This window comes from Aulonocara stuartgranti (assembly GCF_965226115.1).
Source record: "Aulonocara stuartgranti genome assembly, chromosome: 3".
NCBI lineage: Eukaryota > Metazoa > Chordata > Actinopteri > Cichliformes > Cichlidae > Aulonocara > Aulonocara stuartgranti.
Window position 1 is genome coordinate 1,498,348 of NC_138941.1, and position 22,011 is coordinate 1,520,358.

Consider the following 22,011-nt stretch of genomic DNA (forward strand, 5'->3'; position numbering starts at 1 on the left):
TCAGGAATAATTCTTCAAATATAATCATCAGTGTTTGAGCAGTTATGATATCAGGGACAATCTAGACATGTGTGACAATACTGAACATGTCACATGACACACCTCAAACATCATGTGATCCACTCTCAGTCTGCACTTTCATTCATGACTTCAACAGGTTGAAATGAGCTTTGAAGAAACATTCAGTGAAATAAATCTTTCATGGATTCATGTGAGCAGCAGATGAACTTTGTACCAACAACATCTTCAATAACAGAGTCTGAATGAAGCTCAGGTGTTGATGCTGCTCACTGATTGGACGCTTGGTTTCAGCTCTGCTCTCAGTCTTTACTGCACAGGTGAAGGTAGAAAGTGTGACTGGATCTATAGACTGGAAACAGAGAAACATGCTGAACATTTGAAGCTTTGCAGCAGAAATGTTCATGTTACAAATACAGCAGAGCTGATCTGGGATCAGTGTGTTCACACCTGCAGCTACAACAAGGTTTCATGTCTCCACACGTCAGCATGTGAACTTTACTCTGACTCAGTCTGAGCAGTCAGACGGCATATTTTTAAAGTTAACACATCAGCACACACAGAGCTGAGCCCCTCCCACCTGTGCTGAGTTTCAGGTGGAGCCCCGCCTCCTTCCAGGAAGCAGCTCACCTGTGTGTCCGTGTTTAGTGTCCAGGTGTGGAGTGGAGCTTGTTGTTGGTGTGTGAAGAAACTGTAAGTTTGCTTTGTTTCCTCCTTTAACAGTTTGTCTTTAGGAACTTTACTGTTTGTTCAGCTCATGTTTGATTTCTTCACACAACAAACTGTGTGTGTTTGTATTTCCGGTCTCTCCATTAAAGTCAGTGTGTAATGTTTCCTGGCTAACATCAGCTGTGTGCAGCTTAGTTCAGCACAAATCTGCCGCTCCATAGTTCACGGTAACGGACTCACAGCTGGACCAACGAGGCCGAGTGTGTCCGCCACTCTGAGCTACGTTCGTGTTTGTGTACTTGTAGTTTGTACTTTGAGTTCACTCAGAGCCCACAGAGGACGCAGCGTACGTGATGACGTCACAGCCCTTTACCTCCTTTACTGTCACTGTGATTAATATTTACACACGAGACACCTGCAGAGCTCTGACGCTGAGCTAGCACACAGCATGCTAACACTAAGCTAACGTTCACCTAACACTAAGCTAACGCTAAGCTAGCCAAGAACCCAGAGTGACGTAAAGCTGAGTAAACACTGACCCCAGACCAGCACCGTGATAAAGTGAGCTGCTGCTGCTGAACTTGAACAGGTAACAAAGTGATGAGCAGTCAGGCTGCAGGTTTCTACCTGTTCATGTTTCTACAGTAGAATCACTTTGAAGTGTCTTTGTGCTGTTTCATCTTTGATTTGTGTTCATAAACACTCAGAGAAACATCACGTGACCTCATCAGGATCTGTGTTGGTGTGTGGGGCTGTACCTCAGCTTTATGTTGTTACATGCTCATTTGTTCATTTCACACAGTAACATCAAAGTAATGTTATGAGGAGTAATGAAGTAACGTACTCCATTACTTTTAATCAAAGTGTTCTGTGTAATATGTGTAATAATGACTGTTTTGAGTAATGACCAACACTGATCACAACAAAGAGGAAATGCCTCCAACATGCACAAACATTTGAGCCACAACATGCAGTTAATGTGCACAAATGTCTTTGATATGCTGCTCAGTGATGGTGGTGACTGTCAGAGCAGAGCTACTGAGAATCAATAAGTAATATCAATGATGGGATCAGAATCACTAAATTCTTCTCATCCCTGTCAGTATCATACATGTGCTGTATAATGTGATAAATGTAGAGGTGCTGGCTGTTCTCTCACTCTGCTGTTTAGCTGTAAAGGACGCCTCCCTGCCTTTGTCTCATTCATGACCTTTAATAGTCTCTTCTAACATGCAGAGATCTGTATGATCTGTTTCATAGAGTCTAACCAGCCTGTACAGGTAACAACAACAGTCACTGCATCACTGACACACAAACGTCATCTCTGTCAATAACAACATTCATACATGGAATAAAAACACATCAGTGGATCATTGCTGGAGCTGATGTTTGTGCTCCTGGTGCAAAGGCTCTCAGTTTCCTCCTTGAAATAACATCAGTGGTGGGTCAGCGACATGCTTTCTTTCCCTCTCAGGTTTAAATATCTGGGACTCTCCACCGTTTGGTTTTAGAGCTGAAGAAGCTTCTCAGATGAAACGTCTTCCAGAAACTTAAAGGCGTCTCTTTTCTCTCCAAGCTCCTTAGATCACATGACCTGGATGACTGAACCTACAGACACATTGACCTGGTTTCATGGTCACATGACAGGTCAGAGGTCAGTTCCTCCTGTTAATGTGAACTCACTGAGTGTTTGTGGTTTACCTCTCAGACTGACTGAAGATGATGATGGAGGAAGAGGAGGACAGAGCAGAGTCTGCAGGGTCCAGCTGTCCGTCTGTGAGGAGTGACGAGTCCAAAGGTCACCCTCCAGCCTTCAGTGGTGAACCTGGAGCAACGAGGTCAGAGAGCTGAACTCACTGAGTAACAGAAATAATTCTGCACTGACATTATAATCAGTGTTGACTCTGGTTGATTGTCTGACTGTGTTTGTGAGCTGAGAGGAAATGAAAATGAGTTTGTAACAAAAATCAGTTTTGTCCAGTTTTCCTGTAAAAAGCTGAACTCTAATCTAAGAGGATGTTACTGACAGGAAACAGCTGCATTATCTGCAGTCTGTGTGATCACAGCTGCTTCAATCATGTTTGTGTCTGCAGAGGTCAGAGGTCACAGTCTGCAGGGTCCAGCTGTCCGTCTGTGAGGAGTGACCGGTCCAAACGTAGCATTCCAGACTTCAGTGGTGAACCTGGAGCAACGAGGTCAGAGAGCTGTGATGACTCCTTTACATGTTTGTGTTTCCTGGATAAATATGACCTGAAACATCCTCAGATTGTTACAAAGATTCATTAAAAAGAAAACAATGAAAGAGAAAAGATCCAAATGTTCGACTTGGTCATTTGCTGTTTGAGGACAGTGATGCTCATATCTGTGGGGAAAGTGTGACCTGAGTGGGTTCATGTTTGTCTTTAAAGAACAGAGCTGCTCTGATTCTCTTTGTGTCTGATCTGTTAAACAGTCTGAGAGGTCACACAGAGACCCAGCAGCTAAAGCCTGGATCATACTGGCTGCTGTTACTCCATCAGGACAACACTGAACCACAGTGGTGTGGATGTAGTGGATAAATCCCACCATACTGATGCTCAGAGTTAACCACAGGGAACAAAACCAGATGTTACCGTCAGATTGTGACCTTTGGAGTGGACGATGCAGATTTCAATAGAGAATAAATGTTGTTGTTTTTCAGCTGTGAAGAAAGAATCTAATTTTCTGAACTTAAGAATTTATGATGCTGGAAACAACATGGAGACTATAACACAACATTTCCACTGTGTTCATAGAATGAATGTAAAACTGTCAGACATTCATTAAATGTGCAAAATGTCTACAGAAGCATCAGAGGGTCAGACGTGAAGCACTCAGTGATTTTGATCAAATGACTCATCAGTTATTGATCTGTACTACACTGATCTACCACGTTAGTAAAGCTGGTGTTCTGGTGGTGGAGGGAGACTCGGATCATGTTCTGGTTTTGGAGCAGTGATCTGCTGATGGTTCAGTTTGATGAGCTTCTTCAAAATCATCCCTGACATCACCACTGAAAGGACGTCCATGAAAACAGACTGAAAATTACTGATATGTTCACAATCTGAGAGTTTAAAACTTGACAGACTTGATTCAGATGAAGTTATTTGAGCAGAAACTCCTGGATCTTTATCCTGTGTTGATCTAATCCTTCATGGTTCCTCCACAGAGTGGACCAGCAGAGCTCAGAGGTTCCCAGTGGTCAGTCTGCCCAGCAGCATCAAACACAGCTGGACTCCATATTTATGGTCTGTACATGTACAACAACTACTTTATTATTAATAATAATGCATTTATTTATAGGTCCCTTTCAGAACACCAAGGACTCTGTGGACTAAATGACCAAAAGAAACAAACTTTGAAATCAGACGGTGCAAATGTGATCACAGGGAAACGTTTTAAACATCGAGGCTTTAAACAGAAACCAAAGTGAAACAGTTTGTAGTCGAGATCAGTGGGAATGAAGCTGAATAACTGTTTCTTCAAAAACTTTGAGCAATAAATGACAAATATGATGGAAATTAGCAGCATTAGCACTTACTAATGATGTTAGTCGACACTCGGCTGTATTGAGACGACCACATTAGGTGGTCCTCAACTGTAATGGAAACCAGTGGATCCAGTCCAGTCGTGGTGACCTGTGGTGAGTCGATCTGAGCAGCTACTAATGGAAACAGGGCCATAGATGTGTTTGTGCTTAATAACAGTGAATCACATGAGTTTTACATTACTGTTAAAATCTCATGTTGTTTGTTAAAGTGTGCAGTTCAGGGTGTGTTACTAAAACACTTTCCAAAGACCCAGCCCCCATAAAAAGCAGCCAATCAGCTTCTAAGAGTTACACACCCACACATATCTATCAGGTTAACTCTGGTCTAACACACTTGGATTTAGCTTGAAGAATGTTCCTGTATGAGGACTGAAAATGATTTAAAAAGCAGCCAATGTCCAAAGAACAACTTTGACACACCTTCATAAAACCTGCAGAGCAAAGAAAAACTAGCTGAAAGTCTGGCTGCTCTTATGAAAAGTACAGAGAAATTATGGGTCGCTCAACACTTGTGCACAATATAAGAGTTTAAATAAATCTAAAGAATAACTCAAAGTCCTACAATCATACTGATAAAGTCATCTACAGCTAACTATCCAAGTGGATTTGTTTAAGACAGCTCCATCTGCTGGTGGCCCTCTGCAGGTGCATGAAAGGGGCGTGTTTATAGTGAAAGTAGTAGAGAAAGTAAACCCCACGGGAAGGAGGAGGACTCTCAGCAGCTTCCAGCTCATATTCAGACATTTGACTTCTCACTGAAAGCAGCAAGTTTGAGTGTCTGTACCTTAGTTAGAAGAGATAACATGTCAGTAGTAATTAGAGTTGATTGAGCAATGCTGTCCTTGTAATGTAGTTTATGATTTTTATGGACAAGTCCAGTTTTTCTGTAGAGCCTCTCAAGTTGGTGACAGCAGCAGTGGAAGTTCACGTGTAAACCAGAGCAGCAAATCAGGTCCAAATGTGTTGTTCACAGTGAGTGGGATCATCATTGGCTGCTATGTTAACCTCCTGCAGCAGGATGTGTTTGGTCAGAGAATGGATAGATCACTAAGTCATTGTTGAGTTTAGGGAGACAGTAGACAGTTGGAGGAGGTTCAGCCAGTTGACACACAGTAGATAAAATAACTGATTTATTCATCTGAGAAAAGTCACAGAGTTGTGTCTTGATGCTCAATCATCCAGGTACGTAAATCCCAAAAAGCTTGATTCTGTTCATCTGGATGTTTTCAGTGGGAGAAACGTTTCATCATCATCAGGTGACTTCTTCAGTCTCAGCTGACTGCAGGTTTCAATCTCATAAACAGGACATTTGTATGACTGAAACCAGCCCACTGAAGGAACAATGTGCTGGGAGGTCAGTTCATTGATCATTGGTACGCATATTGTCAGGACCATTGATCAATGGTTGTTGATCAATGGTCATGAGTCCAGTTCACAGAGAGCTGGGGAATGGCTGCAATCACAGCATGTAAGATGGTGACAGTTGTACCCTTAGGCCCCTCCTCCATTCAGAGATGGTCTTTCCTTTTCACATAAATGGCCTCCTTGACTCCGCCCTCAAACCAGCGTTCACATTTACTCAGGACCTTCTTGATGTGAAGTTCTTCTGCTTCGCTGGCTGCTGTGTCTGTGGGGATGGTGTTTGTTCTGTGTTGTAGTGTCCTGATGACGCCCAGTTTGTGCTCCAGTGGATGATGAGAGTCAAACCTTAAATACTGATCTGTATGCGTAAACAGAGTGAACCTTTAAGACCAGTTGTCTGTACGATCAACTCAGTCACCTGAAACATCTCCAAGTTTCTGGCTTTGATCATCAACCTGTTGGTAGTTCAGCTCTGAACACCAGTGAAATGTTTCTCCCACTGAAATCGCTGCATTCATATGAACAGAATCAACGCTTTGGGATCATGGAGTTGTGGACAAAGTCTCAGTTAATCAGATAAAGCCAAACTTATAATTGGTAAAGAGTTCGTGGATGATATGCCCCTTGATGGTAAAGAAGTGGATGTTGTGTAGACTAAAGATCAGAGTGGTGGGTCATTCATAAATATTCTGTTCCAGCTGCTGGAGGACAACATCATCACTTTTGTGAAGAACGAGCTGAAGAAGATCCAGAAAGCTCTGAATCCAAATAAGCCCCAGTGCTTGAAGTTTCAGAGGGAGGATGATGAGCAGAGGAGAAACAGCAGAGAGGCATTTGTGAAGATCACAGTGGACTTCCTGAGGAGAATGAAGCAGGAGGAGCTGGCTGACCGTCTGCAGAGACGTAAGAGGATTTATCTAAAGATTTAAGCTGCTGGATAAATGAGAGATTTGTGACACCAGTGTGTTCAGTCATTTCTCAGTGGGTCAGAAATTGTCATCAGCATTTTGTAAAATATGATTGTTAAAGTTGTATTTTTATTATTATTATTCAGAACTTCCAGCTGCTGTTTGTCATCGTAAACTTAAGTCTAAGCTGAAGAAGAAGTTCCAGTGTGTGTTTGAGGGCATCGCTAAAGCAGGAAACCCAACCCTCCTGAATCAGATCTACACAGAGCTCTACATCACAGAGGGAGGGACTGCAGAGGTCAATGATGAACATGAGGTCAGACAGATTGAAACAGCATCCAGGAAACCAGACAGACCAGAAACAACCATCAGACAAGAAGACATCTTTAAAGCCTCACCTGGAAGAGTTGAACCAATCAGAACAGTGCTGACAAAGGGAGTGGCTGGCATTGGGAAAACAGTCTTAACACAGAAATACAGCCTGGACTGGGCTGAAGACAAAGCCAACCAGGACATCCAGTTCATATTTCCATTCACTTTCAGAGAGCTGAATGTGCTGAAAGAGGAAAAGTTCAGCTTGGTGGGACTTGTTCATCGTTTCTTTACTGAAACCAAAGAATCAGGAATCTGCAGCTTTGAAGACTTCCAGGTTGTGTTCATCTTTGATGGTCTGGATGAGTGTCGACTTCCTCTGGACTTCCACAAAACTACAATCCTAACTGACCCTAGAAAGTCCACCTCAGTGGATGTGCTGCTGATAAACCTCATCAAGGGGAAACTGCTTCCCTCTGCTCGCCTCTGGATAACCACACGACCTGCAGCAGCCAATCAGATCCCTCCTGACTGTGTCGGCATGGTGACAGAGGTCAGAGGGTTCACTGACCCACAGAAGGAGGAGTACTTCAGGAAGAGATTCAGAAATGAGGAGCAGGCCAGCAGGATCATCTCCCACATCAAGACATCACGAAGCCTCCACATCATGTGTCACATCCCAGTCTTCTGCTGGATCACTGCTACAGTTCTGGAGGATGTGCTGGAAACCAGAGAGGGAGGACAGCTGCCCAAGACCCTGACTGAGATGTACATCCACTTCCTGGTGGTTCAGGCCAAAGTGAAGAAGGTCAAGTATGATGGAGGAACTGAGACAGATCCACACTGGAATAAAAAGAACAGGAAGATGATTAAGTCTCTGGGAAAACTGGCTTTTGATCAGCTGCAGAAAGGAAACCTGATCTTCTATGAATCAGACCTGACAGAGTGTGGCATCGATATCAGAGCAGCCTCAGTGTACTCAGGAGTGTTCACACAGATCTTTAAAGAGGAGAGAGGACTGTACCAGGACAAGGTGTTCTGCTTCATCCATCTGAGTGTTCAGGAGTTTCTGGCTGCTCTTCATGTCCATCTGACCTTCATCAACTCTGGACTCAATCTGCTGGAACAACAACAAACAACCTCCAAGAAATCTAAATTATTTAACAAACCAAACCTACAATCTCTCCACCAGAGTGCTGTGAACAAGGCCTTACAGAGTCCAAATGGACACCTGGACTTGTTCCTCCGCTTCCTCCTGGGTCTTTCACTGCAGACCAATCAGACTCTCCTACGAGGTCTGCTGACACAGACAGGAAGTAACTGGCAGACCAATCAGGAAACAGTCCAGTACATCAAGGAGAAGCTCAGTGAGAATCTGTCTGCAGAGAAAAGCATCAATCTGATCCACTGTCTGAATGAACTGAATGATCGTTCTCTAGTGGAGGAGATCCAACAGTCCCTGAGATCAGGAAGTCTCTCCACAGATAAACTGTCTCCTGCTCAGTGGTCAGCTCTGGTCTTCATCTTACTGTCATCAGAAAAAGATCTGGATGTGTTTGACCTGAAGAAATACTCTGCTTCAGAGGAGGCTCTTCTGAGGCTGCTGCCAGTGGTCAAAGCCTCCAACAAAGCTCTGTGAGTACATTTGTACTCATGTCTTTACTTTTAACATCCAACTGTGTCAGTAATTTATTTCACCAGGTTTTCTGTCTTTGTATGAATTTGTAAAGTTTTGGGATTTCTCCAATACAACTGTAACCTCTTTGATGCCTCCAGAACTCGGTGAACTCGAGACGCTGGATTCACCATAAACTCTGATCATCACTGCTGCTGTTATGTTATCAGTCTTTGTTTAAACACTTAGGCTGCATGTGCCTGATGTTGTGATACTTTATATTCACATGCATGTGTAGCAAGTACATAAGCTAAAATAATTTAAGTTGGTTATGAGTAGTTGGGCTAATTCAGAAGATATCAGATTCGGCTCTAGGAGGTGAGTGAAGTACAATAAACGTACAACCACAGATATTGTGATTACAATTGTTATTTATAGTGAACATAAAGTGCAATTACCAAACACCAATATTTACAAAATCTGCAGACAAGAAAAGATAAAACAATTCAAGCTTGTAAAATATCCGCTGCACGGCAGTGCAGCAACCTCGTCCAACCTCTGGCAAACAATGTCCATAAAGTTTATTTCATGAGTGATATAAGTCCAACGCGTATGACAGTCTAGACAGGTTGAAATTGGAAGTATGATGATCAGCACTAAGATTCCAAAACTGAAATCTCAGAAGTGAGATTTGGGGGACTGAAAACCAAGAGGGGAGAGTGTAGGCCGCAGCAGCCTCCTGCCAGACCGCAGGAAGTTGTAGCTGGGGTTCTGGCTCGTTGGGCCTAGCTCGCCATCCAAAGTAGTGGTGTTGCTGTGGTCTCTCCAGAGCACCACTAGCCTGCACTATAATCACAGAACCACTATTAGCAAAATTCATCTAAATTTCCCAAGCTAACTTTAGTTCCAGTGTACACAATAAAATCCATGAGAAAATACAACAAATACATATCCAACCATTATAATGATTTAAAATAAATGACAATCTCAAATAACAAAACTACAGCCACGTAAAGTGAGAGTAGTAGTAATGCAGTAAGCCTCAGCCTCAGCTATCCCATCAGCTAATAGCACTGGCATACTGATACAGGTTACAAATACAAACAAACATTCAGGCTCAACTCACCATTCACTACGTGCGATGTCACATACGAGCCCCACGCATCTACCCGTGGCGGTATCAAAATACTGTTGAACGCAATCCACAATTAATTCAAAAACAAGCCAAGATAGTAAACAGCGAAAAGCGCTCGCCCTACGTACCTGTTGCTTCCATCCGCTAACGCCTCTCCCCCGCGTCTTTTCGAGACGACAACCCGGAAGGCATATATCGGTGCCTCGCGAATGTGATTGGTCACAACAGGCATGTGCAGACTCGTGGCGTGGCGTGCGTCATGACGCGTCACGATGCCTTCACGGACACATTCCGGTTGGAATTTAAGATTCCAATCTAGTTATAGACGCAGTTCTTTTTATTTTTATGTGGGTTACATCCTCCCCGCCTTAACCATGCACGTCCCGTCGCATGTTAAACGCTAGACAACGTGAACAGATGAAGGACGGCTAGCATTGTGGCCCAATGCATCGGAAAGACTATGCAACATCGTTTGGACAACGGAAATCAGAGGATTGCCACGAGTGAAATAGTGAAGTCGGTCAGGTGGTGCTCTTTGTCGTTGTGAACGTCTTAGCCCGTCACCTATGTCAGTGTCCTGCTCAATAACACTAGACTCTTCAGGAGAATCTTCAACAGCAATGACAGGAATGTCGACAAGTATGTCTCCATTTCCAAGTAAGTTTTCAGGTAAGCCATTTCTGTTTTCAGGGTGACTTTCACCAAGTTCAAGTAGGATGTCTTCCACATCAGAGTCAGATTGCTCACCACCAGACTCCCCTGCTGGAGGAAGAACACTGGACACAGAGGCTGGTTCCCCTTGCACTTCCACTTCAACTGAAGGATCCAAAATCAGTGGTCCTAGGCTCCCACCGTCAGATGAATCTGGAAAATGATTCTGTTTTTCCACAGTGAAGTGCAACGTTGGAGGATTAACATATAATGAAACCAAGCTTCCTGTATCCTCATCCTCAACCAGAGGTTCTGTGAAGGAAATTAAATCCGGGTTCTGCTGCCGAGTTCTTGGTCTGTGCGGAAGCGATTGCTCTGGTGATTCCAAGTTAACCTCACTACCCGTGAGGAAGCCGCATGGAAGGAGGAGGTCGCGGTGAAGGGTCCGCATAGGTCCTTCGCTGTTCTCAGGTTTTACCTTGTAGACCGGGAGGTCCCCAGCCCGATGGACAACCACATAAACTTCTTCCTCCCATTTATCTGAAAGTTTATGCTTCCCTCGAAGGCGGACATTCCTCACAAGCACACGATCACCTGGTTCCAATGCTGATGGTATCACACGGTTGTCAAAGCGTGCTTTATTTCGATCGGCAGCCTTTGTAGCGTTACTGGAGGCAATACTGAAACTTTCCTCCAATCTCGATTTCAGTGATTTAATGTACTGTGAGTGACTCTTTTGCTTGGATTCCCGCAGTGGCAGATTGAACGCCAGGTCCACAGGTAGACGAGGTGTTCTACCGAACATGAGTTCGTAAGGAGTAAACCCTGTAACCTCATTCCTGGTACAATTATAGGCGTGAACCAGCGGTTTCACATGCTCTTTCCACCTTGTTTTTTGTTTTGTCTCCAAGGTCCCCAACATTGCCAGCAACGTCCTGTTGAATCGCTCCACTGGATTTCCCCTCGGATGGTAAGGGGTTGTACGGCTCTTCTGAATGCCTGCAAACTCACACAATTCTTTTATTAGTCTTGACTCAAAATCTTGCCCTTGGTCGGTATGGATTCGCTCAGGAATGCCATAATAAATGATATAATTCTCCCATAGACACTTCGCCACAGTTCTTGCCTTTTGATTGGGTGTTGGAATGGCAACAGCGAATTTAGTGAAATGGTCAGTCAGGACTAAGATATCACGAGTGCCACTAGTGTCAGGCTCAAGAGCAAGAAAATCCATACACAAAAGCTCAAGGGGTCGAGATGTTTTTATGCTGACAAGTGGAGCAGCTTTTTCCGGCAAGGCTTTTCGGCGCACACAGCGGCCACAAGTCTTAATCTTCTGCTCAACATCCTTTGCCATTTTAGGCCAGTAGAATCTCGTACGGACAAGGTCAAGTGTACGTTCAATCCCCATATGGCCCATATCCTCATGGAGGCTTTTCAGGACTGATGGCCGCAACTCCTCTGGAAGGACAAGCTGGTATAAAAGGTCTCCATTGTCCCGTCTCCTCCTGTACAGGACTCCATCCACCAGCTCCAACCTGGACCATTCTCTGAGCAAGAACGGAAGTTCAGGGAGCTCAGCTCTAGCTGTTGGTGGAACCCTCTCCCCAGTCTCAAGCTGGTGAATAAGCTCTCGAATGCAGGGATCTGAGTGTTGTTTCTCTTTGATGTTAAGAGTAGAAATGACAGGCAGCTGATGACAGTCCTCGGAACAGTAACTGTCAGGGATGGTATCCATTTGAACTGACAAAGACTCGACAAGTGTGAAGCCAACCTCACCGCAGTCACCCGGCCGTGTGGCTCTGACCAAATGACTTTGGCAGATTGCTCTCACAGTCTCTTCCGGGAGGACATCAGAATCAGCTGTGTGTTGAGAAATGAACTGACGAATGAGTTCATGGTCATTAGAAACTTCATCATTGGAGCAGGAGTAAGGTCGCCGCGAAAGCGCATCAGCGTCACAATTCTGTTTGCCAGCTCTGTACAGAAGTTTAAAGGAGTACGTTGACAATGCAGCCAACCAACGGTGTCCAGTAGCGTCCAGTTTAGCTGTTGTCAAAACGTAGGTCAGTGGATTACTGTCCGTCACCACTGTAAAATCTGCCCCGTACAGGTAATCTTGGAATTTCTCGGTCACACTCCACTTAAGGGCGAGGAATTCCAACTTGTGGGCTGCATAACGGCTCTCACTCTGCGACAATCCGCGGCTAGCATAAGCTATGACCCGGAGTTTCTCCTCTTGCTCTTGATACAACACAGCTCCAAGTCCGGTCACACTCGCATCGGTGTGCAGAATGTATGAACGAGACGGGTCTGCAAACCCAAGAACCGGGGCAGTTGTAAGCTTCTCAATCGAGGTTTCAAATGCAACTTGACAGTTGGTATCCCACCTCTCCCCGAAGGGTTGGTTTGGCCTGTAGGTGGGTATCTTGCGAGCTTTCAGGGTCTTTGATCTTTGAACTGGAGAATATCCACGAGTCAGGTCATTGAGGGGTTTGGCAATGACGGAATAGTCTTTTATAAACCGGCGGTAATAACCAGCGAAACACAGAAAAGATCTCAATTGTTTCAGAGTCTGGGGAACCGGCCATGTCTTGATGGTCTCTATCTTCTCGGGATCTGTTTGAACTCCTTCCTCAGAGACAATATGACCCAAGTACTTTACAGACTTTTGGAAGAATCGACATTTCTCCGGTGCCAGTTTCAGCCCATATTCCTTCAACCGGTTCAGGACTCTCAGCAGCCTTCGTTCGTGTTCCTCAAGAGTGTCCGAATAGATGATTAAGTCATCCAGGAAAACGAGCACTTCCTTTAGGTGAAGGTCCCCCATGCATCGCTCCATCAAGCGCTGAAAGGTGCTTGGGGCGTTGGTAACACCTTGAGGCATTTGGTTAAACTCCCAGAACCCAAGAGGAGTCACAAAAGCAGTCTTTGCCTTGTCTTCCTCCTCCATCTGGATCTGGTAGTAACCGGACTTCAGGTCGAGCACTGAAAACCACTTAGAACCAGTGAGTGCTGAAAAGGATTCCTCTAAATTAGGTAAGGGGTATGCATCCTTGATGGTTTGAAGGTTTAGTTTCCGGTAGTCTATGCACAGCCGGACCTCACCGTTCTTCTTCCTGACCACCACGATAGGCGAAGCAAAAGGAGACGATGATTCCCTTATAATGCCGGCTTCCAGGAGCTCACGCAGGTGACGGCGGACAGCTTCGAAATCTTGTGGATGGATTGGCCGGGCACGTTGCTTGAACGGTGTATTGTCATGGAGTGGAATATGATGTCTGACAGCTGATGTACATCCAAAATCCAAGTCATGATGCGAAAAGACCTCCGAGATGTCATTCAGCTTGCCTATGACTCGCGTCCTCCATTCAGGTGACAGTGGAGAATCACCAAAATCAAAGTTCAGGCTGGTGGTAGTGTTCCTGACTGGAAGATGGGTCACGCGATGTTCAGACAAGATGCAGTGGTAGGTTTCCAAATCCGCAATGACACTGTGAGGTGGAATGAAGGTATCTTGCTCCGACTCATTCGTAATAACCACAGGAACCTTGTATGGAGAAAGAACTGGGAAGTTGATGAGACAACTGCTGACACACAAACCCCCAGGTAAGGTGTAAGCAGGATGCTGTAGGAGAACACTCTGGCTAAACAATGGGGTGGAAACTTTGGCAGAGCCCTGGATGACAATAGTGCGGCCGGCCGGAACACGCACTGGAGCTTTGCTTAGTAGCCTCACATTCCCAATGCTGCCATTCTCCTTCTGCTTGTGTGACAGCTGTAGTGTTTTCAACACCGCTCTGTACCCATGAGTGCTAGGCTGATAGCTCGGATGCTGGTTAAGATGCTGTTCATACAGGGGTTCCAGGGTGTTCATCCCAATTAGCACAGTAGCGGGAACGTCAGGATGTACGTCCGGAACAACTAGAGCCAATGTTGTTACTTCATATTCTTCACCAACAAAATCTCTGGGGAACTTGACGGAAATCTCAATGTATCCAAGATATGGAATGGTTTGACCCGCAGCACCTTCCACCTGGAGAAGATCACGGAGTGGTTGAATTTGTTGTTCATGAAGATGATTGTTGTAAAAGGATACAGGTATTGTAGTAACCTGTGATCCTGTATCAAGCAGGCATTTCTGTGGATGGCCTGCTAGGGTCACCTCTGTTGTGCATCTTGACCCAACTAACCCATGAGGTAACATTGTGGTTGCCTTCGGACAAGTGTGTAGGTCTACACAGTGAACAATTTCCTCCTTGTTCCTTTCCTCCTTTGCGGGACAATGTGGGTCCTGCACAGTTCCTGTACGTCCCATTACAGGAACTGTATCTAGTTTAAATGTCCAGTTGATGAATTCCACTTCTGCCATTTTGGTTTCCTTTCACTGAACTGTTTGCGTTTTGCATTGACCAATGCAGGATTGGGTCTGTTCTCACACTGTGGTCTAATGTGTCCATCTTCCCCACACCTGAAACAGAAACCAGGCTTAGGGTTAGGTGATATATTCCCCTGTATATCCGTTCTTGGCTTCTGGTGCTGCTTTGGGACAGGAGTACAGGACTGACGAGACTGGGAAGCAGTTAAGGCGGCAAGTTGCTTTTGTATCTCCGCCATCTGCTGGGTGAGAGTGGACAACGCAGCACAGACCCCCTTTTCTTCTTCTACTGCGAACTGAGCTTGAGCTGCAACTCTGTGTCTTGGTGTTCCCAAATGTTGCTTCATCCTCAGAGTTTTGCTAGCTTCTCTGTCTTCTTCAGTTCTTAATAGGAGTAACAGTTCTGCAAAAGAAGGTGGGTTGGATTTTCTCTGCTTCAGCTGAAGCTCAGAGATAAGATTGCTATCCCAACATCCCCTACAGAATTGGCTGAGCAGGTGCCTGTTCACTTCACTCTGCTTGACTCCTCCTCGCTTGACAGCTAAACTCAGGGCCACCCGAAGTCGCTGTAGGTAGCCGGATGGTTTCTCACCCGAGTTCTGCAGCGTGTCCATGAACTTCGCATAAAGTTCTTCCCCGTCCTGTACAATTCCATAAGCAGAATCAAGATGTTGAATATAAGTCTCTGCTGGTAGGTCGGGGTTAAGGTGCTTGATTATGTCCACTGCAGGTGGTAAAAGACTATCAAGGATGTGTCTGGATCTTCGCAGTTCTGAAATGGCTGGATCCTTTAAGATGAGATCCACTCCAGAGCGCCATGTATCATAGTCCACCTCATGCTGTGGGTGTTGTATTCTCCCAGAAAACATGCGCAGCTTATAAGATGAACGTATGTTTACATCTTCGCTCTTTACTATATGCTCCACAACATACCTCTGTACTTCAGGTGGATTCAACTCAGCTGCAGACATGCTGGTAGAATGTCCTTCTGTTGTTGTAGGATGTAGGGTAGCTGAAGAAGTGACAGGAATAGCCGTGTTGTGGGTTTGTTGATCCGGAGTAGCAGCCGTTTTGTGTTCAGATGTGGCAGTACATTCCTGCTTGAGCCCTTCTGGTTTTCCTGGGCGCAGTTCTGAAACAGCTCCATTTATTTGGGTCATTAGTTCTTGGAGAACTTCAGCAAAATCCTGACCAGACAGTTTTGCTACTTGTTTTAAGTCAGCTAAATAAGTCTTAGTCTTTGTGCACCCGACAGTAGCCGCATAGATTTTAGACAAGCTTTTTATATGATATTCATTATCTGAGGGCTTAAATGCATATGGCAGAATCGGACCCAAAAAATCAAAAGCAGACCCCGTTTTAAACTCAACAACGAGCATATTATTAAACTCAGAGCCGGGTGAGTTTATTGGCACAGAGCGTTCAATAGCACCATACTGGAGAAGAAAATCTTCAACCTCCTCAACCTCATATGCGGGGACGCCACTGACACCGCGTTTGGTATTTTAACACCTAATGACTCCAACAAGTCCATGTTCATAGTAATATGGTGAGATAGTGAGACTGAATGTACACAACAATATTATACTTGACACAACCTCCTGGCTGGCTCGCCACTAATTTGTCTTATGTAGCAAGTACATAAGCTAAAATAATTTAAGTTGGTTATGAGTAGTTCGGCTAATTCAGAAGATATCAGATTCGGCTCTAGGAGGTGAGTGAAGTACAATAAACGTACAACCACAGATATTGTGATTACAATTGTTATTTATAGTGAAAATAAAGTGCAATTACCAAACACCAATATTTACAAAATCTGCAGACAAGAAAAGATAAAACAATTCAAGCTTGTAAAATATCCGCTGCACGGCAGTGCAGCAACCTCGTCCAACCTCTGGCAAACAATGTCCATAAAGTTTATTTCATGAGTGATATAAGTCCAATGCGTATGACAGTCTAGACAGGTTGAAATTGGAAGTATGATGATCAGCACTAAGATTCCAAAACTGAAATCTCAGAAGTGAGATTTGGGGGACTGAAAACCAAGAGGGGAGAGTGTAGGCCGCAGCAGCCTCCTACCAGACCGCAGGAAGTTGTAGCTGGGGTTCTGGCTCGTTGGGCCTAGCTCGCCATCCAAAGTAGTGGTGTTGCTGTGGTCTCTCCAGAGCACCACTAGCCTGCACTATAATCACAGAACCACTATTAGCAAAATTCATCTAAATTTCCCAAGCTAACTTTAGTTCCAGTGTACACAATAAAATCCATGAGAAAATACAACAAATACATATCCAACCATTATAATGATTTAAAATAAATGACAATCTCAAATAACAAAACTACAGCCACGTAAAGTGAGAGTAGTAGTAATGCAGTAAGCCTCAGCTATCCCATCAGCTAATAGCACTGGCATACTGATACAGGTTACAAATACAAACAAACATTCAGGCTCAACTCACCATTCACTACGTGCGATGTCACATACGAGCCCCACGCATCTACCCGTGGCGGTATCAAAAATACTGTTGAACGCAATCCACAATTAATTCAAAAACAAGCCAAGATAGTAAACAGCGAAAAGCGCTCGCCCTACGTACCTGTTGCTTCCATCCGCTAACGCCTCTCCCCCGCGTCTTTTCGAGACGACAACCCGGAAGGCATATATCGGTGCCTCGCGAATGTGATTGGTCACAACAGGCATGTGCAGACTCGTGGCGTGGCGTGCGTCATGACGCGTCACGATGCCTTCACGGACACGCTCCGGTTGGAATTTAAGATTCCAATCTAGTTATAGACCCAGTTCTTTTTATTTTTATGTGGGTTACACATGCTCCTAGATACATTTCTACTGCAGGTCTATTTTTAGTCACAAATGTTGGTGAAACACTTGCTTTTACATGCATGGTGGGTCCTGCATTAAAGAAAGCATTTGAATTACTCAGTGAATCCTGGCAGCCAGAGAAACATCCTTAGTTCCACTTTAAACTAAACTCTGCTTCGGTCTTCCACAGTGTGTTTGTTGTTTCTTTGTTGTTGTTGGCCTGCTCTCTCCTCTCACTCCAATCTGGTTGCAGCAGATGTTTGTCCCTCCCTGAACCTGCAGACTTGGGTGCAGCACCTCAGTTCTTCAGTCTGAAACCAGCTGTTGTAGCTATATCCCCTCAAGCACACCTTCCCTGGTCATCTCTGCTGTGGTTGCTATAAAATTTAATCTTGATTAAAAAAAAGAACAAAAAAAGTAAACTAAAGTCAGACTTGATGCCATTTGTTGGCAGCATGGTGCCTGTTTGTCTTTGATGATAAACTGCAGCACAGTCTAAAGCAAACCTTCTGACTTTATTGACTTGATGCATGTATATATTCTTCCTGTTCACCTTGGACACACAACAGCTCTCTGTTTGTTGTGATTGGATCTAGAACAGCCAACATATCCTAATCTAGATGATTTCTAAGGTGGTATCTGGGAGGAAAAGTTAAAATCAGCTTGGATGGCCTGTACTGTATGATGGCCTTGGTTGCACCACATTGATAGCCATGCAGGGTCATTCAAGCTCACTGTTTTCCCCTTGTTGGTTGATGATAGTATTTTTTTTTTTACCTGACTTATAGTCATCATTGTCTTCAAATTAACTCACACACTGCTGACTGCTGTAGCTTACCTGGCTGAGCAGGTGACCCATGCACTGAAGGTTAGAGTCGTGACTCCAGGGCCTGGTTTGAGTCTGCCCAAGACCATTTCCTGTGTGTTATTCTCCTCACTTCTCCCTCCCTTCCTGTCTTCTTTGTCCTGTACAGTGAAGACAAAAGGCCTCAAGTTCTGAAAACTCTTCCCCTTCATCATCTTCCATCTCTCTCATCTAACATCACCAGTATTCTCTGAGTAGAGAATCTTTTCACAATCTTGAATGATAAGGATCCAAGTGGGTAAAGTTAGTTATTTGTTGTGTTCCTATTTGCAGCTGGGATAGATTAAGAAAAACTATCGGCTGCCCAAATTACATCCAGTTTAGAAGACAAACATTGAGTGAAGTGTTTTTTCATCGTCCTTCACAACTCATCAACCAGGTGCCACAAACTGCAGCAGGACAGTACAAAGCATGTCATACTGGATGGCTGCAACAACCAGCGTTTTACCTACCTTTGGTATTTCTTGACAGCATGAGCGTAATATTTACTGAACAGAGTCGTCTTCTGTAATCTTTTCAGATTCAGAACACTGTATTTATTTTCAAGGGGCAGTTAGGATACTGAGCTTTCCAACCGTACATACAATACACAAACATCACATTGGAGAGACGGGTCAGGCTAGGTAGCTGGCCGGTCAGCCGCTAGAGCAGCGACCCGGAACCAAACAGCAGAAAATGCACAACATCAGGAAAGATGAGGAGAAAAAAGAACTCCTCCCAGACTGAGCTCCAACAGGGAGATCAGTTTGAGAACAGACAAAAAATGACCTTAGCGCAGAGCACATGAAAACTCTTAATGCACCATAGAAACACATGACAAGCAACAGGGATGGGTAAAAGGTGAGAGACAGCCGGTGTAGACAGCGCACCCGGGCCTGCAGCATTTGCGCTGGTCCCCTCGACCCACCGTCTGCACCGGGAGGGGATAAGCATGCTTAGGATGGGAAGGAACAGTCTAAACACCGTCTGTTATCAGGGTGAGATTTGTTATGTTCAGCTCCAGCCTTGAGACCACAGCTGGTGCCGGTATGTTAGCCGCATGAGATGATGGTGGCTTTCTTTGGTGCGAACAACTGCATGTCAATTTCACAGCTGATCTAACAGTCCGTCACTTGTCTCTCAATCTCCCGTTGGAGAGCCACGAGCTTCTCCGAGAGGTTATCAGTTTTGCGCTCAAAGAGCAAAGTCTGAGAACTCACGACCGCCATGAGCTTCTTCAAGATCTTATCCGTGCTGCGTTCAATGAGCCCATTTTGAGAAGTCACGACCCGTCCCATTGTTTCAGTCACAGCGGGCAGCCTTGTGGGGTTTGAACAGCTGATTCTGCTTTCTTTAATCTTCAATAAGCCAGGGCCAAGCCAGGTCAGATCAGCAAGAACCCTTTGCTGCTGTGAATGTCCGTGCTGCTATATTTCAGGATCAGGCTCTAAATGTACAAATGGATCTGAGAAGATTTCCAATCATGTTTCTACTAGATTTACAGTTTGTTTTCATGTCTTCTGACTCAGATGGTGGAGCAGGTGGAGCTTACAAGGAGTAAGTGCTGCTATAGAAGAAGAGTTGTGTTTTAATGAGGCTATTTAGTTAACCAATAATTGTATTGCATGCTGGCATTAAAAATGTTTCATTTGACTGATTTAATTGTTTGTTTGTTTTCTTCCAGACTGAGTGGCTGTAACCTCTCAGAGAGAAGCTGTGATGCTCTGTCCTCAGTTCTCAACTCCCAGTCCTCTAGTCTGAAAGAGCTGGACCTGAGTAACAATGACCTGCAGGATTCAGGGGTGAAGCTTCTGTCTGCTGCACTGCAGAGTCCACATTGTACACTGGAAACTCTCAGGTCAGGATCCAAACATATCATTAAATGATATTATTGTACAAACAACCAAGCTTTATAGAATTGGCAGGTGAACTTTTCTTTATCTTTGGATTGCTTAGGAGATTCTTAATTACTGTCTGAAGATTTTTTTACAGTCACATATTTTGTTTTAATGGTAAAACAGAATTATTGTTCAGTTCAATGAGCAGGTAGCTGTGAGATTCATAATAATGAGGTATATTTGTATTAAAGATGACTAAACTTGAACAGTAGCTGTGAGTTACTTTGTTTACTCGTGTGTGCTGATGTTGTGAGTAATTTAAAGCTGAAGTAAACTTGTAATGAGTTTAATAGAGTTTCTGAAGTAAGTGTACTTGCAGACATTTATGTGTTTTCTAAAGTCCAGGAGCAGGAGGCTGTGTGTAGCATAGAGGAACCCAGACCTCAGCTTTGTCTCCTGGTTTCTGTTGCTGCTGTTACAGTTTCCCCTCATCGTTCCTTCAACAGTCTCCTCACTATAACAAATCAAAGTGTTACTGTATAGATTCACGTCTGAATGTTGCCATGTGCTATCAAAACTGAAAGCGATGTTTCATACACCCACGTGGTTCAGTCACACAGTAACTGATGGTAAATAATGTTTGTGTTGAGCACATCGTACAGGTCAGCTGCTCCACACAGATCTCAGGTTTACATGGAACAGTTTGTGATCATGAAGGATAAACCTCACTTCCTCTTTGTTTCATACAGATGTGACATGAACAATAACACATTCATGAAATCCTTTTAGGAACACAAACACTATTGTAGCTGGAGAATATATTTGAATGTAGGATAATGTAGGGGATCAGAAACAACAGTAATAACTAACCACCACCTCACCATTTGGGTTGGTAGCTGCATGTTGATTGATGAAGTCATTTTCTTCTTCCTCCATTTCTACCTTATTAACATCAGATTAAAAGCTGCACAGAGACAGGCCCTGGACATGTTTAGCCTAGCTTAGTACAAGGACTGGACATGGGGGAAACGGCTCTCATCACTGGATCAAAACATGAAAACAAATCTGAAGTAAAGTTTTGTTGAAGTGAACTGTGGTGGTGCCCAATGTTCCCTCTAAGCTGCGCTCGTGCAACTGCGCCCTGCTGGCACGTCTCTGCACAGAAAATCTGTGTTGCACACAAAAAAAAAAAAATCAAATCTCAATTGAAATTAAAATTAAATCTTCAACAATTCTGTTCTGCAGTGTTAGTCAGTGACTGGCTGCTCCCATATGGGATTAGAACGATGCCACCTTATCCCATAGTCCAGCCAATCACGCGATTCACATTCGTATATACGCAGCTAATCAACGTCGCTGACAGGCTATGACAGCGTCCTTATGTGCCAACACCGGTGTTATAGCGAGCAAAGTGGCTGATGATGAGGTGAAGCCACGTTAATGACAACGTGTACAACCATTGGAGATGTGAGCAGGACAGACGGAGCAACTGACGGACAAAGTGAGGACTTTATACCAGTTTTTAAATTGTGTTGATCGGCCGCGTAAAACCAGAGTTATGATAAAATATCTGCAATGTTTGGTTTTCTTCCTGAATAGTATTGTTGTTTATAACAATGATAGTATTCAGTGTTTATTGCAACAAACTTTGTTGTTTGCAAAACTCAGTTACTTTTTTGAAGAAGTAACTATACAATTAATTGCCCAACATTGGTCATTATATCCTGTATGTTGCAGACAGAGTTACAGACTCTCTCCCAGACCACAGACTCATAATACAAGTCAGAGCTTTATAAAAATAGAAAAAATAAAGTTGTGTTTTCAAAATTGGAGTTCAAGTTATTTTTACTTCCAATAGTGTTAACATGCTACAGGTCATGAACAAGGTTGTTTTT

The 22,011-nt window shown here is 44.1% G+C and overlaps 2 protein-coding genes across 2 annotated transcripts in view; both read left to right on the forward strand.

Moving 5' to 3' along the window:
- The window catches only part of LOC309702163 (uncharacterized protein), an 854,297-nt gene that overhangs the window by 715,259 nt on the left and 117,027 nt on the right, over positions 1-22,011 (forward strand). The gene's annotated exons all lie outside the window — the stretch shown is intronic.
- Positions 639-20,164, forward strand: LOC309697002 (protein NLRC3-like; the record flags this gene model as incomplete). Its single annotated transcript, XM_082518590.1, has 7 exons — positions 639-711; positions 2,396-2,525; positions 2,781-2,882; positions 3,875-3,953; positions 6,316-6,520; positions 6,672-8,472; positions 19,963-20,164. The coding sequence occupies exons 2-7, from the start codon at positions 2,407-2,409 to the stop codon at positions 20,162-20,164; spliced, it is 2,508 nt and encodes an 835-aa protein (XP_082374716.1). The 5' UTR covers positions 639-711; positions 2,396-2,406.